This window comes from Neofelis nebulosa, chromosome 2 (assembly GCF_028018385.1).
Source record: "Neofelis nebulosa isolate mNeoNeb1 chromosome 2, mNeoNeb1.pri, whole genome shotgun sequence".
Taxonomy (NCBI): Eukaryota; Metazoa; Chordata; class Mammalia; order Carnivora; family Felidae; genus Neofelis; species Neofelis nebulosa.
Genome location: NC_080783.1, coordinates 209,796,817 through 209,813,516, shown reverse-complemented (window position 1 = coordinate 209,813,516; position 16,700 = coordinate 209,796,817). Strand labels below are relative to the sequence as shown.

The window sequence follows — 16,700 nt, the reverse complement described above, 5'->3', positions numbered from 1 at the left end:
TGTCCCAGGATGTGGGAGGCCACCTGACCCCTTGGAGGAGGGGTGGTGACTCCCCATCCCTGGATGTACGCGAGGAGCGGCCTGGCGGGGGCCTCGGGCCCAGCACCCAACACCCCCCATCTGTAGGCGGGGCTCTGGAGGGCAATGCTGGCCTGCGGGCCCCTGGCGGTCCCAGGAGCGGGCTCTGGGAGGGACGAGTCCCTTCCGTCCTGCAGCCCCTCAGCTCTTCTGGCACCAGGACTCCTTATCGGCCAGCTGGGGCCTCTGCACACATCGGGTGCTCCCTCTGTGCTATGGTGGGTGCGGCCACTGACTGTGTTTTCCGGCCCGGGCAGGTGGTCCGGAGGCACATCCTGGGCTCCATCGTGCAGAGTGAAGGCAGCTACGTGGAGTCTTTGAAGCGGGTACTCCAGGTACGACTCCGGGGGCCTCTGGGGGGAGACAGCAGGGAGGACCCCAGAGGGACACTTTGTAAGGAGGGTTTGTAGGGAGGTTATGGGCAGTTTTAAGGGGAAGGGGCCACAGGCCAGCGCTTTTATGGGGACAGCAAGAGTTCCTGATGCCTGGGAGTTGGCAGGAAGACTGCATTTCTGAACCAGGGTCGCGGGTCTGTGAAGTGAGATGTGCCCTCTAGAGTAGAGGGCGTGTGGGCCCTTCTGTGCCTGGAAGGGATCGTGCTCTCCTCACCAGTCCGGGAGCCCCGGGCCAGGGGCCACGTCTCCCATCATCTGGGATCATCCTGGGCCCCCCCCCTGCCACCCGAGGTTGGAGTGGATGCACCCCCTCGTGCTCTGTCAGTGCTCGTGTGACTGGAGTAACCCTGCCGCCCCGGTCTGTCGTCTGCACTCCTGAAGGGGTGACTCCTCTGGGGGTGCTGTGACTCCAAGACAGGCCAGTGGGGAAGGGAATTGTTGGGGGTCGTGGGGTGTCGATGACACCGTCCTCTTGCCCCTCCTGAGTTCGGAGCCACACAAGGGCAGCCCGGGCGGCAGGCAGGGAGAGGTGACAATATCACCGTGTTCCTGATGGCTGGTGGGGGTGTGGCTCTAGGGCTGGGGGCCAGGGGACTTGCCAGGGGGGCATTGCCGCCACCATTCCATTCGACACGCGGGCTCAGTCACGGGCAGAGCTGCCCAGGGCCGGCCTGGGCCTTAGGGCCTGCCTCCACGGGGCTGTTTGCAGGCGGCCTCTTCCCCCAGCCCAGCTTGATACCTAAGTCACGGGGGTGGGTTGTGGGTGGGCAAAGAGGGTCCAGGAGTGTTACATTCATGGAGACCCTTCCCAAAGGACAGGTGAGGAGTGAGGGATACGTGCCCTCCCACCTCCTGCCTCCGGGAAGGTCCACACATGGCCTGCTGAGTTCTGATTGGCAGGGCAACTGGGTGGGAGGGGCTGTGGCCTGGCCCTGGGGTGCTCACCCCGCTGCCCGCCCCCCCCCCCCCAACCCTGCAGGATTACCGCAACCCCCTGATGGAGATGGAACCCAAGGTGCTGAGCGCCCGCAAGTGCCAGGTGGTGTTCTTCCGCGTGAAGGAGATCCTACACTGCCACTCCATGTTCCAGATAGCCCTGTCCTCCCGGGTGGCCGAGTGGGACTCGACCGAGAAGATTGGGGACCTCTTCGTGGCTTCAGTAGGTATCCCAGACTCTCTTTCCCCGGCCCCCACCAAGGTGAACACCGCAGCCCTGACCCGGAAGTCATCCGGGCCAGCCTCCTGCCTCCACCTGGTCACCTGTCCAAGCCGGCAGGGTCGGGGGGAAGCAGGGCCTGAGTCTGCCTGGCCCAAGCTGGGGTGCACACGACAGCTTCTAGTGGGTCCTTGGAGATGTCTGCGGGCAGGGTGCTGGGGAAGCCAGCTCACTGTTCTGGCCCTGCTGGGGCGGCTGGTCTGAGTACCCACAGGGTGCTCACCATATGAGATGCTTTCGCATCCCATGGCCTTGGCCCCCAGAGGACTCTATGCTACAGGGCAAGGGGCAGGTGCACTGGCTTGCTCTCCAGGAGGCCCGGCTGGGTCCCAGCTCAGTTTTGTAACCTTGGCCAGCTCCAGGGCCCTCTCGGGGCTCAGGCCCCCCATCTGAGGGGGAACTCTTGGTTTTTCAAACTGCAGTCTGTGGGCCCCAAAGAGATTTGTGGGGGGTGGGTGCCTCAAGTCAGTGGATCTGTTTTAGATCATTGGGTTCTGCTAAAAGGAAAGAATATATATGGTTTTGCAAACCCCAGCATTCAATAGATCTGATATCCTGGTCAGTGTGGACAAGGACCTGGGGTCAGGAGTGCTGTCCTCGGGGCTGGAGGCCCAGGGCATTTTACTTCCTGGGGGTGGTGAGGAAATGCAAAAAGGGGCATCGTGGCTGTCCCCACCTCTGTCCCTTCTCCCCTCGCCTTCCTGGGTCACCCTGCTGGGAGAGGAGGAAGGTCCCTGGTCTCTCCTTAGCACCGCCCCTCCCTCCCTGGACCGTGGGCATCTCTCCACCCCTCGGAGCCTGGTTTCGTCCCCTCAGTGGGGTGACAGGTCTCCCAAGCACAGGGCTGGTTGCGAGCCTCCGGGTACCTGGCACCGAGGGCAGGGGTGCCGCCCGCCCTTCCCCTCGCGTCACAGTGACCCTCCCTCCCTGCCCCCGTGCCCATCTCAGTTCTCCAAGTCCATGGTGCTAGACGTCTACAGCGACTATGTGAACAACTTCACCAACGCCATGTCCATCATCAAGAAGGCCTGTCTCACCAAGCCTGCCTTCCTCGAGTTCCTCAAGGTGGGCCCCTCTCACGGGTTTCTCAGGAGGGCGAGGGCCCTGCGGCCCGGCTTCGGGTGTCACATCATTGCTCTGGCCTGGATGCCACCCCCCCTTTCCTTTGGGACATCCCCCGTCCTGGGGGGAGAGGATCGGTCCCTCTTGCCCCCCAAGAGGAGGGTGATGACGAGGTGGACAGATCTGTAAGCGGCCTGGGAATCTGGAGCTTTGTCAGGTGGAACAGGAGGCCAGCGGCCTCTCTCGGATGGGCGAGGTGACGGGCGGGTCCGTTGTGGGGGGGGCGGACCTGGCCCTGTTGGGGCCGTGCTCCTCCGTCGGGCTTGGCTCGGGTGGGGCTTCGAGCTGTGGCTGGCCCCTGACAGATGGTTCCGCCCCTTCTCCAACAGCGTCGGCAGGTATGCAGCCCCGACCGCGTCACGCTCTACGGGCTGATGGTGAAGCCCATCCAGAGGTTCCCGCAGTTCATCCTCCTGCTTCAGGTACCGTGCGGGGTTTGGGCTGCCACAGACCTGCAGGGTGCGGGGGCAGGAGCCCAGGCGACCGGAAGGGAGTGAGAGCCTGTGGCCTCCCGGGGCCTGAGGGGTCCCGGCAGTGGGGAGTTGCTCAGTCAGCTGGCTTTGGCCACGTCAGGCTTCCAGAGGGAGCGTTGGTCCCCACGTAGGGCTCCCGGAGCTCGGAACCCCCCCTCCCCTGATCGCCCAGGGCCCTTAGTTGGGGTGAGTCGTCACTGCCGGGCTTGGCGGGGCGGGGGGGGGGGGGTCGCCAGGCCGAGGGCCGCCCCAGCACTTTCTTCTCTGTCCTCAGAGCTTCCAGCTGAAGGAGGGAGCTCTCATCTCAGGAAACTGGTGATCAGTGAATTAGGGATTGATCCAGAGATTTATTTTATTTTTCCGCTCATTAGCTATTTCTGGAGGCCTTACTCCATGTTCGGTACCATCCGTCCTGGCCGAAAGCTGGGGACCTTCAGATCGGGTCTCTGCAGGAGGTGGGAGGGCGAGGCCTTGACCCCAGGCCAGGGGAGGAGGGTCTGCCGGCGTGCGGTTCTCATTCCCGGCTCTCTCCGGGTCCTGGCAGGACATGCTGAAGAACACCCCCAGGGGCCACCCGGACAGGCTGTCCCTGCAGCTTGCCCTCACGGAGCTGGAGACACTGGCCGAGAAGCTCAACGAGCAGAAGCGGCTGGCCGACCAGGTGGCCGAGATCCAACAGCTGACCAAGAGCGTCAGTGACCGCAGCAGCCTCAACAAGGTGACTGCCAGGGTCCCCCCTCCCCCCCACCTTCTCACCTTTACCTGCTCTGCAGCCTCTATCACCTGTCACTCTGCCTCCTCCCCTCGGCCACCCACTAGATGGCAGTGTTCTCCGAGGGAGGGATTCCTGGCTCCCCTCTGAGCCCCGCAGACCTAACCCCGAGGATTGGGGTCTTGACCGCCTCCTCCCCATTCATTACCATTCACGTTCTTTTAGGGTAAAAGCCGATTTTGTCCACCAGTGTCATTGCCAGGAAAGACACCAGAAATGAGAGTCTGGCATCGTGCTTGACACAAGTAGGCTCTGGAGTCAAGAGTCTGGGTTTGAATCCAGACTTCGCCAGTGGTGCTCACTGTGTGGCCTCAGGGGAGTCACCCAACCTCTCTGAACCTCACTTGCTTCCTCTGAAACGAGGAGAACTCCGTGGGGCCTGACCCCAGGGCTGCCATGAGGCAAACGGAGGCGTCGGCAAAGCAGCAGACCCAGAGTTCTTAATACAAGGTGGCTGTTGTCATTGTTAGTGTTTTCTTTATTAATTAATTAATTAATTTATTTATATGTTTATTTTTTGAGAGAAGGGGAGGCGGGGCAGAGAGAGAGAGATTGAGAGAGAGATAGAGAGAGAGAGAGAGGGAGGGAAAGAAAAAGAATCCCAAGCAGGGACATCAGGCTTGATCCTACAACCCTGGAATAGTGAGCTGAGCCGAAATCAAGAGTTGGACACTTAAGCAATTGAGCCAGCCAGGCGCTCCTAGTGTTATTATTAAAAAAAAAAATTTTTTTTAATGTTCATTTATTTTTGAGAGAGAGAGAGAGAGAGAGACAGAGTGCGAGCAGGAGAGGGGCAGAGAGAGAGGGAGACAAAGAATCCGAAGCAGGCTCCAGGCTCCGAGCTGTCAGCACAGAGCCTGACCAGGGCTCGAACCCACGTATCGTGAGATCATGACCTGAGCCAAAGCGGGACACTCAACCGACTGAGCCACCCAGGCGCTCCGCCCCTGGTGTTATTTTTAAAGAAGAAAGATGAGAAATTCAGGCCATGGTTTGGGACCGTAACTCAGGAACATTCTAGTAAAAACAACAAAACAAAAAACCCCCCAAAACCTTGGAAAACTTTCAAACGAGTCTGTAGAGAACCTTGTTTTCGACACGAAAAGCCAGCACAAAAAACTGGAGTCCCCTAGAGTCACCTGTTGGTGCGCGTGACATGAGCGGCTCAAAGCCGCACCTAGATCTGGGAGGCCCTGCCCCCTGGGCCCCACCTTCTTTCTCCCACTGGAGGGCAGAGGTTGGTGGGGATGGCTCAGAGTGGGGTGACCCCCACGTCAGGGGACATAGGCAAGGACAGTGGCTGTTCTTTGGGGCAGAGACCTTGTACGAGGTCATCACAGGAGGTGTTCAGGTCTTTTGGGGCAGGACTGGGAGCCTCCTGGCTCTGTGGGTCCCGAAAGCGGAAGTAAGGCTAGTGACTAAGGCCAATGAGGTTTCAGCCACATGGGGTGGAACTTTCTGAGAGCACAGGAATTCTTGCCAGATGGCCAACAGCCCTTTCCAGGCGGACTGCCCTTCCCAGTATATGATACTAACTTACACTGTCGCCTTTGATCTTCACCATAAGCCCGGAAACCCGGGCGAGGTAGCCTGTGGGGTTCCTTGCAGTTCTAGGCATCAGAGGTCCCACCTCTTAAGACTCTCCCTCCTCAGGCCAAATTCAGGCCGTACGCATGCTTTTAGGCCCACATAGTATTTTCAAGAAGGTGGAATCGGTTGCCATCATTCAAAAATGGAAGGATGTCCCAGAAAGTCCAGACTTGTAGGTCTGCTTGAGGGGCTGGAAGAGCTGGCACATTGGCCCGCCTTCCTGCCAGGAAGGTCACCTGAGTAGTGGCTGCCCCCGCAGTCCCTAGTCTGTCCCCGCCTCCAGGCAGGCCTCCCTAACCTGCCCCACACCAGCTTTCTGTTTCAGGATGTCTCTTGAAAAACAGGCTTCAGGCCAGCCCTGGCACCTGCTCTGCACTTGGGAGGGGTCTTCTCCTGTCCCCTCCTTTGGCCCCCTTGTCTGTAACCAAGGGGTTTCTCTTGCTCGCTCACCTGTGCACCTGTGGGGGGGGGGGTTGCGAGGAGAGCTGGCTGGGCAGGAGGAAATCCCTCTCTTCAGCATCACTGTTCTCTTCAGCTCTGTCCCCGATGGGACCCAGGCAGTAAGGAGCCAGGGTCACTGGCTGGAGGTCGGGAAGACCTGTTTGGTGTTGGACAAGGAACAGAAGGCTCTGAACCTCAGTTTCTCTACCTGTCAAGTGGGGGCATTTTTGAGACGTGTGGGATGTGGTGGCGGTGTGGTGGCCACGCACGGCGCCTGCCTCGACCTAGGGACCCCCCCCACCCCCGCCCCACCTTGGACAATCTCAGCCAGTTCTGAGACCAGTCCGGTGATTTTCCTCTTGCCATCCATCCCCTGGGGAAAAGCGGAATTGAAACTGGGCGCGCCCCAAACGGAACCCTGCCGGCTATTTCAAAATGTGCCTGCTCAGGACCCTACGGAGGGGGGTTTGTGCAACATCCGCTCTTCTTTTTTTCTTTTCATCTGCCTGAGGGGCAGGGGCGTGGTGGCCAGAAGCCCAGGGGACTTTCCTTCCAAGGTTCGGATCGTGGCACTCTTGGCAACCTTCTGGGGGGCCTGCTGTCCTCGGGCTTCCAGTCTTGTTTCCATGTGCTGGCGGCAGCTTGATGGAGGCGGTAGTGACACAGGGGAGCCCAGCCTTAGCCGTTACGCGGGGACTCCCGAGGGACCCCTGAGTCCCTTTTGTGTTACGCGCGGTGGGGCCTCCCCACTGTCGCACCCAGCGCTGCCCAGGCTGGGGATGGCTTCCTCCTTTGGGGACGGGGATGGCCTCAGGGGCTGCGGAGCCCGTGAAACAGGAAGTGGGAGACTTAGGGCCACGTGCAGTGCCCAACACGCAAAGGGCATTGGTGCCGTTCAGGCTTTGGCATTGATCGGAAAACATGGTTCTGTGGAGAATGACAGGCTGTTCTCTCCGGGGGGGCGGGGAGGCTTTGGGTGATCTGCCCTTTCCCAGCAGGGGTGAGGAGGGAAGGGAGGATGACTCTTGTCATCGGAGTCATGGGTTTTGGGAATGAATTTTGCTGAATACTCTCCTTCTCTCTGGGGAAAAAAAAAAAAATCCTTGTCAGTAAAAAGATGTTTTCCCGGTGGGTCCCTGGGCAGGACGGTGGTCCTGGTGCGGGCAGGGGGTTCTTGGTGCCCAGCCTGAGATTGGCAAAGGCCTGCTGAGGTGCTTGAGGCTCGAAGATCTCCGGCCTCCTCAGAGGGTCGCCTCGTTGGACGACAGATCTGTGCCAACCCCCTCGTGAGGCAAAGCTGGTCCAGGCCGTTCGGTTCAGGGTGCAGGGCTGAGACCTCTTCCAGGCTGGGAGTCTTCCCTGAGGGAGGCCACACCTCCTCACGGGGCGGGGGCTGCCAGGACCGGTCACCCCCGAGAAGGGGTGCTGGCTGTGGGCAAGGCGGGCGGTCAGAGAACCCAGCGGGTGGTCCCCTGGCCTCCTCCCCGGTGCCCCCCGCCCTGGTCCCCTTCGTGCACAGCGAGGGGACCCTGGCCTCCTCCCTGGCGCCCCCCGCCCCGGTCCCCTTCGTGCACAGCGAGGGGACCCTGGCCTCCTCCCCGGTGCCCCCCGCCCCGGTCCCCTTTGTGCACAGCGAGGGGACCCTGGCCTGCTGGTGCATTGGCGTCCCTGTCACAGCCGGTGTGTGTTGTGGGTATTGACTTTGCTCTGTCCCTCTCCCGCAGCTACTGACCTCGGGTCAGCGGCAGCTGCTCCTATGTGAGACGCTGACAGAGACCGTGTACGGTGACCGTGGGCAGCTGATCAAGTCCAAGGAGCGTAGGGTGTTCCTACTCAATGACATGCTGGTCTGTGCCAACATCAACTTCAAGTAAGTGGGTCTGGGCCGTGGCCACTCTCTAGGGAGCCCCTCCTGCTGTGTCCCAGTTCCCGGACCGGCCTGTCTGTGATGGGGTGCCCTCTGGGCTCGGCTTAGGTCTCAGATATTCCAGCTTCCTCTCCCAGCCCTCTCGGCCTGCTCTGTCCCCGGTCCCCGGAGCTGGGGAGCGTATGGAGGGGTCATCTGGGTCAACCCCTGGCCCTTGGGCCAACAGCTGTCCATTTGTACGGACTGGTGTCTTCTGGAACTCGGCTGTTGGTAACTGAACAGGCTCCTGAGTTTCAGCCATGTTGCAATTCAAGAAATCCCCCCCCCGCCCCCGGCCCCCACCCCCTGCTGCCCAGGGCATAGTCTCCCCTACAGAGCCTGGCTGCCTCGTTCTGAGTCAGAGGTGGTGGAAATGCCCAGAGCGGGGCTTCCAGACTGTGCCGGAAAGAATCAGAGCCTGGACAGGGTGAGGGCAATTGTGCCCCGTGGGTTGCGTTAGACCTCCAGAAATCTCTTATTAGGCTCGCACCGGGAGTTCGCACAAAGACTGAGACATTTGACTTCTCTGGAAAAGTTGAGGCTCCAGCATTCTGGGCCTACACTGCCCGGGCCACTGGGGCCTGGAGCTGGGCCACGTGGCCCCCTTCCTGGGGAGGAGTCCCTACCTGGCCCACTTTACTCACTTGTGTCCCCTGCTTGGCCCTGTACGTGTCAGGGATTGTGACGGAGTGAGCTCCAGCTGTGTGACCCATCCAGCTGTGACTCTTATCCACTCAAGCAGAGGAGGCTCTTTGCTCTCAATATTTTATAACACTTTGACCAACATCAGGGAAACACCAGCATGGCAACGATGACTGAGGTCCAGAGGGAAATCGCCTGTACTCCAATGTGAATCCCGGCCTCACTCTCTTATTGCCCGCCCGCTGGAGCGTACGTGGGGTGGGGGACGCCTGAGGGGACTCACGTAGGCTCTGTTTGGGGACGGTCCCCATGCTTGGGGCTCACGTGCCCTGGAACGGGAGCAAGTGGGGCTGTCCTGGCCCTCCCATCACCCTCCAGCCACCCATCCATCCATCCGTTAATCCACCAGATACTTCCTGGGTCCTTGCTTTATGCCAGTTCACGGGTCTGGAGGAGAGCGGACTTGGACAGAGAAGCTTCTGTTCTAGATCAGTGTGGGGGGTGCTTACGGCTGCCTCATGCATTCCCTCCCTCCCGCTCTCCCTCACTCACTCAAGCCCTGTGATTTTTAAGGCACCATAGCCGATGAACACCTGCTCTGCCCTCCTGTGGCTCAGGGACTAGCCTGGTATGAGCTGTGATGGGGATGCTGGTGGCCCATTGTGGCAGGGAGCGTGTGGGGGGGATTCGGCGTGAGCCACATGACCTCTCTGAGCGTCAGTGTCCTTGTCTGGAATAATACAAGCTTCCAGCAGGGCTGCTGTGGCAATCACGGGTGACTAGAAGCTGGTGCCCAGCTCAGGGAGAAGGCCCCCCCGTGACCCCCGATGCCCACACCCGGCCCCGCTGTCTCAGTCCCCTAGAAGTCACTCACTAACGGTAATGACCTTCCCTTCTGTCTTGTCTTTTTCCTCAGGCCTGCCAACCACAGGTAGGGGTTTGGGGGCTCGGGGCCTCGGGGCATGTGATTCTGGATCTGGGCTGGGGCCTGGGCACCCCGGTGCTTTGGCCTCATCGGCGGGTCCCTGCTCTGCCTCGCTTGGTTCTGGCCTGAGGTCTTACGCTTGTCGCGAGGTGCCTGGCTGAGCTGGTGTGCCCTGGGCTGGCCCTGGGCCTGGGGTGCCGCGGGCCCTGCAGGGCTTCCTCTGTGTCCCGGCAGGGGCCAGCTGGAGATCAGCAGCCTGGTGCCCCTGGGGCCCAAGTACGTGGTCAAGTGGAACACAGCACTGCCCCAGGTGCAGGTGGTGGAGGTGGGCCAGGATGGCGGCTCCTACGACAAGGACAACGTGCTCATCCAGCACGCTGGCACCAAGAAGGCCTCTGCCGCAGGCCAGGCCCAGAGTGAGTACCCGCCCCGCTGCCGCCCAGGCCTGGGGGCCCTGTCTGGGGACCCCAGAACGACGGGCCACTCGGCCAAGAGGCCCGTGCTGCTTTGCACGCCGCATACCCACGACCCACCTGCGCACGCGCGTCCTGCAGGCACGTCCTGCCCCGCGAGGGATGGCACGCCCGCCCCGCCCCTACCCCCTCCAGCACGTCTGTGCCCATCCGAGCACAAGTGCGCCGTGCCCGGCGGGACTTCTACCACTACCCGGCCGCTGCCTGCCTCCTCCGGGACCTCGGCGGCTGTCCCTCCTCTCTGTGCCTCAGTTTGCCCCTCTGTGCGGGGAAGGGCCCAGGCGACACTCACTGAGGCCCCTACATCCTCAGGGACAGGCTCGGGGCCCAAGGAGATCGAGAACGCGGAGTGTGGCCGGCAGCCTCCCAGCCCCGCGCCCCCAGCCGTCTCCATGGTGGCTGCCGTCCCTCCCTGCACCTCTGTGCCCTTCCTGTCCGTCCTCCACCCACCCCCCGGAGCTGGCTCTTGCGATGCAGATCCGATCTGTGTGTGTCCCCCTCTGCTCCCAACCCACCCGTGGCTTGTCATTGCTCTCAGGGTAAAGTCCCAGGTCCTCGCGGGCTCCGCGCACCCCTCCTTTGGACGCCTGTCCACCCCGCCCTCCCTGGGCCGGCCACACCGGGCCTCTGGGTTCCTGAGGGGCAGAGACCCCTCTGGCCGCAGGGCCTTCTCCCAGGCTCCGCCTGCAGAAGCTTCTGCTGTTGTATTTTGGCCTAGTTTGCCCTTCCTCCTCTTAGCTCAGATAGCACCTCTGCAGAGAAGCCTTTTCTGATTCCCTCGGATGGGCGGGTGCCCCTGTCCCCCGCTCCCAGGGCCTGTTAATTTTTTTTTTTTAATTTTTTAAAATGTTTATTTGTTTTTGAGAGAGAGAGAGAGAGAAAGAGAGAGAGCTTGTGGGGAGGAACAGAGAGAGAGGGAGACAGAGTCCGAAGCGGGCTCCAGGCTCCAAGCTGTCAGCACAGAGCCTGATGCGGGGCTCGAACTCACAAACTGTGAGATGATGACCAGAGCCGACTGAGCCGCCCAGGCGCCCCTCTTGGGGCCCGGTTTTATGGTCACCATCACTGGTGACGGTTCTGCTGCAGCCCTCGCCCCAGAGCCTGGTGTGCGATGGGGGTTAAGGGATGTTTGTCGAATGAGTGAAGGGGGCCTCGCTGCAGGGCTGGTAGAGAGGAGCTGTGCCTGAGGCACCTTCCACAGGCAGGAGGCTGCTTGGCCCGACTCTGTCCCACGCCTGACCCCGGAGGTGGCCTCACTGGGCTGCCAGCAATTCTGGAAACTTTGAGGGAGTGATTGCATCATGCACTCTTGCCCTAGGAGGGCTGGGCTGCAGAGTCGCGCCTGCTCCCAGATTTGTGCCTCTTCCCCTGGGTTTTGTGAGCAGGAAGGCTGTTTTGCGGTTCACAGAAGCCCCCGGCGAGGGGCTCATCGGCCCCATTTGTCTTCCTCTGAGGTGCCTTTACCCCAGCTTGACTCTACCTTACCGCTACTGCTCTGGGGCCCCCCCTTCGGTGACTGTTTTGTCCGTGGCCACATTTCTCAAACTAGAGTCATCCACGGCCAGACTCCCTGAAGGGGTGGGGGGGGCGGAGAATTCTTGCTGAAGCCTCATCGGCCTCGACTGATTTTCTTTTATTACGTTGCTATTCAAATAGGTGCACATATAAGGCTAGCTCTAATAAGCTCCTTGTGCTCGTATGTCCCTTGAACAACCATAAAGCCAAAACAATCACAAATGGAATAAAAATGAAGCCTCAAAACAATGAAATTCAAATTAACAGCGTGAACGTGATGGATGATGTTGTTTTGCTGGAACCAAATCGCTCACGCCGTGGACGTGGCCCTCTTCTGGGCCAGGTTCTTTTGGGTTTGTCCACACCTGCACGCGCCACAGGGCAAGTGAACGGTGACCCGCCCTCCCCACCGGCTCACCCGTCCGGGCTGCTGGCGAGTCTGTTCTTGCCTCTCTTTTGGCGTGAGCGCGTTACCTCCCTCCCCTGCACACCTCGCTTCCGCTCCGTCCCTGCCTGACCACTCACTACCAGAGTCCACAGGAGCCCTGACCCCACGCAGCAAAATGCGGCTTGAAAGTCACGGTATCCGGGTGACTCAGGATGTGGATCTGGTCTTTTTTTTTTTTTTTTTAAATTTTTAAAAATGTGTTTATTTATTGATTTTGAGAGAGAGTGGGAGAGAGAGAGAGCGAGCGAGCAGGCCCCATGCTGTCAGCGCAGAGCCTGATGCGGGGCTCGAACCCACGAACCGTGAGATCGTGACCTGGGCTGAAAGCAAGAGCCGGGCGCTTAACCGACTGAGCCACCCACGCGCCCCATGGATGTGCATCTGTTTTCTAGATAGTCATCTAAACCCCCAGATAAGCCCTCCCCTGGGATTCCATAAGACCTCAGCTTGAGGAACCATGGCCTAGAGGCTACAGCCCACATTCCCTGTCTCCGCGTTCACGGATTTCCCCGCGTGGCCCCAGTACTTACTACGTGTCTGTGATCACCAGAGGTCTGGACACCCTCACTGTCCCAGCGCCCTGATGTCTTTCTCCCTAGTGCCTTCCATCATTGTTCTTAATTGCTGTTAGTTGGCTGCTGCCCCTGTCCCCCGTCACTTGGTTCATAAGCTCCACGAGAGCAGGGACCCTATCTGTCTGCTTTGCAGCTACGTCACCAACACCTGCAAGAGAACCTGGCACGCAGTAGGTCCCCGGCACGTCTTTGAACAACTTGCCCTTTCTGGGTTTCCTCCAGCCACAGTGCCTTTGTACGTGCCGTTCTCCTTTCTGGCCGTGCCCGTCGCATCCCCAGCCCCGTGAAGGTTCCTCACTGCTTGCGGGCACGGTTGGGTCTCGATCTTCTGGCCTCCTGTGACCCTTTGAGTGTGGCCCGGACCCTAGGTGCTAAACCACCTGTGGTGACATCTGTCCCCCTAGTAGCCTCGGGACTCCACCGGGGCCAGAGCCTGGTAATGCTTCCTTCTGTGTCTGTAGCGCCGCATCTCCGGGGCGACAGGTCTTCTCCCGTGCAGTGAGTGGACGCTTGGCTCCTTCTTGGCCCCTTCTCCACCCCTGAAGTTGAGTTGGGTCTCTTCTCCGTCCAGGTAAGGTGTATTTCGGCCCCCCGCGCCTCTTCCAGGAGCTGCAGGATCTGCAGAAGGACCTGGCTGTCATAGAGCAGATAACCTTCCTCATCAGCACGCTGCACGGCACCTACCAGGTACACAGCACTGGCCCGGCTTTGTTGGGCTCTGGGCAGGCAAAGTGGGGACAGCTCCCGTCTTAGCCCAGGCCCCAGGCATGCTCCCGGCTTCTGAATTCCCACAGGCAGCACGAGCGGCCAGAGCTCCCCGTGGCTCCCTGGAGGTCTGGCGTGCGGCCTCTGGTTTGGGTGGAGGTTCTGATTCGGATTGAGTGGGGGCTGGCTGCACGGTGATGTTTTTCTCCTCTGCGCGATGACCAGTCGACCTTGCAGCCCCTTCCTGGGCCTCAGCCCCGGCTGGGAGGTTGTGTCCCTCTCAAAGGAGGGGCGCCAGGTGGGGTCTGAACCCAGGGCTGGGGGAGCTTACTCGGGGTCTGCAGCGGGGAGCCGGTCACCCGCTATGGCTGAGCGGGCGGCCCCTGTCGAGCTCTCGGACCTCCCGGCTCCTGTCCCTCTGGGCACCCCGAATGCTGCAGGGTCCTGTGTGGCCTTCGGGGAGCCGGCCGGCTGTGTGGTGACCTCACTGGCCTCCTCAACCCTAGAACCTGAACATGACCGTGGCTCAAGACTGGTGCCTGGCCCTGCAGAGGCTAATGCGGGTGAAGGAGGAGGAGATCCACTCGGCCAACAAGTGCCGTCTCAGGCTCCTGCTTCCTGGAAAACCTGACAAGTGAGATGGGGAGTGGACAGCGCTGAAAGGGGGGTGCTCCCGAGAGGCGGCACCTGGAGCCGATCTGCTCATCGGGGTGGTGACGGGTGACGGGTGTGTGCACGACGTGGGCCCTGCCCGGCACGGCAATTGGCGCGCAGTGGGTGCTCCTTGTGGAATGAACGCATGCACGAACGAATGAATGTCGGATTCGTACTTGGGCCCGTCCTCTGCTAGGAGACTGAGGACTCAGACCCTCTGCTGTCGGTTGGCTCTGTTCGTGCTGTGACCTTGTCACTCACTTCAGACTGTGCAGAGCCCCGGGACCGGGCCCTGGGTCTCCTCTTGGACCGAGGCTGGGTCTCCGGCCTCCCCCCAGATGCCCACACAGGCGCTGGGACTCCCTAGACCCTCCGCTGATGTTTGTGGAATTGATGACAGATCTAGCAGAGGTGAGGAAAGGTATCTGACCCCATTTTGCAGAGGAGGGTGGCGAGGCCCAAAGAGCTGTCACATCGCCCCATGGCCGCAGAGTAGGCGGTCGAGCCGGGCTCCGACGGGCTCTGGCTCTGAAGCCTGGGCTGGCACAATGAGGGGCCCATGGCCTGCGTTTGACCTCGAGGATGAGGGGACGGTGGGGGACAGAGGGTTCCAAGCACACTGGCTGCATGAAGAGGGAGATTGGAGGGAGCACTGTCGTCCGAGGCAGGACCACCAGCCCAGGAGCCCAGGAGACGAGGCTCCAGGCTAGGGTCTCAGAGGCAGAGAGGCAGGGCCCTGAGCCGTAATCCCAATCTGCCACACCCCTGCTGAGTGGCCTCTCGCAGCCCCTTCCTGCCCCCGCACCCCTTTCTCCGTGGGAGAGTTGGTGACACTAGCCTTGCCTGCCTCCCGGGATGGCTCCTGGCGGAGAGCCTGCCCCAGAGGACTCTGAGGGCACGGCTCCAAGGTGAGGGGACAGTGTTGTGACAACAGAGGCCCCTAGCTGCCCAAGCCTGGGCACAACCTCATTCATTCACGGCTTCATTCACTCGTGCATCCATTCCACAAATGTCTGCCGGATACCCACACTGTGCCCGGTCCTGGGAGTCCGAGAGGGCCCTTTCCTGCCTGCACGGGCTCCCGGTCGGACGTGCTCGTGTGTCTGACAGGCCCGTGGAGAGCTGACCGGGGAGCCCGGGCAGGGCAGGTGCTGGAGGCTGGGCTGCGGAACGCGGCCTGATCGCTTTGGGGAGGGACCTCCATTCCGGGGCCACAGTGGGTGGAGGGACCCCTCCCCCAGGAGACCTTGGCTTTGCCAGCCGCCAGCCTTTCTGGCCACGCTTCGGTGCTCCGGGCAGAGTCAGTGCCACTGCGAGTGCGCGTGGTCGAGGGAAGAGCTGGGTGTTCGCTGTGGACACTCACTCACGCTCGTCACCCTCTTGCCGCAGATCTGGCCGCCCCATCAGCTTCATGGTGGTCTTCATCACCCCCAACCCCCTGAGCAAGATCTCCTGGGTCAACAGGTTGCACCTGGCCAAGATTGGACTCCGTGAGTAAAGGCCTGGGGAGAGGGCCGCAGGAGACAGGAATGCGGAGCCGGGAGGCCTGGGTGTGTGTGTGTGTGTGTGTGTGTGTGTGTGTGTGTGTGTGCGCGCGTCGTGCATGTGGGGGTGGGGGGCTTCTGAGTTGGAGGGAGGTCGTGCGGTGGAGAAATACCGGAGCCAGTTCTGAGCGCTGAGGCTTTGCCTCGTAACCCTGGACAAGCCACTGCTCCTCTCTGAGCCTCAGTTTCCCCATCTATCAAGTGATGGCAGTTCACCATATAAATGACCTGGGGGAGGGCGGTTGGAGCGTGGCTGCTGAGGGGGTTTCTTTTGGTGGAGGGGGGGTGACGACAATGTTGTAGAAGTAGGTAGTGGTGATGGTCGCTCCACTCCGAACGTGCTAGAAACCAGTGACGTCAACACTAGAGAAGGGCGGTTTCGTGGTCACCCCCTTCTGTCGCGGTAAAGCTGCTACCAAAAGAAAAACGCCGCACGGTGCAGGTGAGATTAAGCTGATGCTCAAGCAGGACCTCCTTGTGATCTCTTTCTCCTACTCCCCCTGCGATGATCACGTAGGTAAATACCAGACACGTGTGGACAGCGTTTCCTCTGGGGCATTTTTCTGCGCATTTTACACACAACTCTTTCATTTCACACTGACGATGACCCTAGGAGGCAGGTCTGTCGTGATCCCCCTTTTACCGGAGAGGGTTCTGAGGCCCAGAGAGGGCCAGGGACTTGCCCGGGCTCGCCTAGAAGGAAGGGGCCGAGCTGGGGTTCAGACCCTGGGCCCTCGGCCCCCAGAGCCCAGTCTGGACCGTTGTCTCTCTGCCTTCTCACGTTGGAGAGTTTCTGTGTGCAAAACCCATCTGTTAAGTTGTCATTACTTTCTTTGTCCTCGTTTTGAATTGACAAAAGGCCTGGGTCCTTGTCATTCAGCACTACTATATCTTGTGACGCACTGGATTCCTATTTGCTGCTTCCGGCCGGTAGCAGGGACGTTTTTGTTGTTGTTGTTTGCTTTCTCATTGTTGGTTGTCGTTTCTAGTGATCTTTTTCTAGGCTTTGAAACATTTCTGGGAAGAGGTTAGGGCCTTTGTCACTGGCTTTCATCAATTCAAAAATATTGAGTGAGTCTTTACTGTGAGTTTAGGCCTGGGGGGAAAGAGCGGTGACGAAAACTGAAAGATCTCTGCTGTCAAGGAAACTATAATTTATGAGGGGCAGACAGATATTACACGAGGGGCAAATCAACAGGGGGAGGCGGTGCTGTTTAGGGGACACA

The 16,700-nt window shown here is 60.3% G+C and overlaps 2 protein-coding genes across 10 annotated transcripts in view; both read left to right on the top strand.

Annotated features, from left to right (window-relative positions):
- Nucleotides 1-16,700, top strand: part of ARHGEF10L (Rho guanine nucleotide exchange factor 10 like) — a 159,328-nt gene that overhangs the window by 89,772 nt on the left and 52,856 nt on the right. For 6 of the 9 annotated variants that reach the window (XM_058718904.1, XM_058718903.1, XM_058718906.1 and 3 more), the window contains 11 exons: nucleotides 336-413; nucleotides 1,453-1,632; nucleotides 2,638-2,754; nucleotides 3,141-3,233; nucleotides 3,829-4,002; nucleotides 7,812-7,957; nucleotides 9,552-9,566; nucleotides 9,795-9,976; nucleotides 13,143-13,258; nucleotides 13,783-13,910; nucleotides 15,320-15,420. In XM_058718904.1, coding sequence (XP_058574887.1) covers nucleotides 336-413; nucleotides 1,453-1,632; nucleotides 2,638-2,754; nucleotides 3,141-3,233; nucleotides 3,829-4,002; nucleotides 7,812-7,957; nucleotides 9,552-9,566; nucleotides 9,795-9,976; nucleotides 13,143-13,258; nucleotides 13,783-13,910; nucleotides 15,320-15,420 — 1,330 coding nt within the window. The remainder of the gene's footprint in view (nucleotides 1-335; nucleotides 414-1,452; nucleotides 1,633-2,637; nucleotides 2,755-3,140; nucleotides 3,234-3,828; nucleotides 4,003-7,811; nucleotides 7,958-9,551; nucleotides 9,567-9,794; nucleotides 9,977-13,142; nucleotides 13,259-13,782; nucleotides 13,911-15,319; nucleotides 15,421-16,700) is intronic. The other 3 variants (XM_058718905.1, XM_058718907.1, XM_058718911.1) reach the window with 1 other exon arrangement.
- LOC131505395 (uncharacterized) lies at nucleotides 4,605-7,804 on the top strand. Its single transcript, XM_058718912.1, has 2 exons — nucleotides 4,605-6,098; nucleotides 6,147-7,804. The coding sequence occupies exons 1-2, from the start codon at nucleotides 5,973-5,975 to the stop codon at nucleotides 7,065-7,067; spliced, it is 1,047 nt and encodes a 348-aa protein (XP_058574895.1). The 5' UTR covers nucleotides 4,605-5,972; the 3' UTR covers nucleotides 7,068-7,804.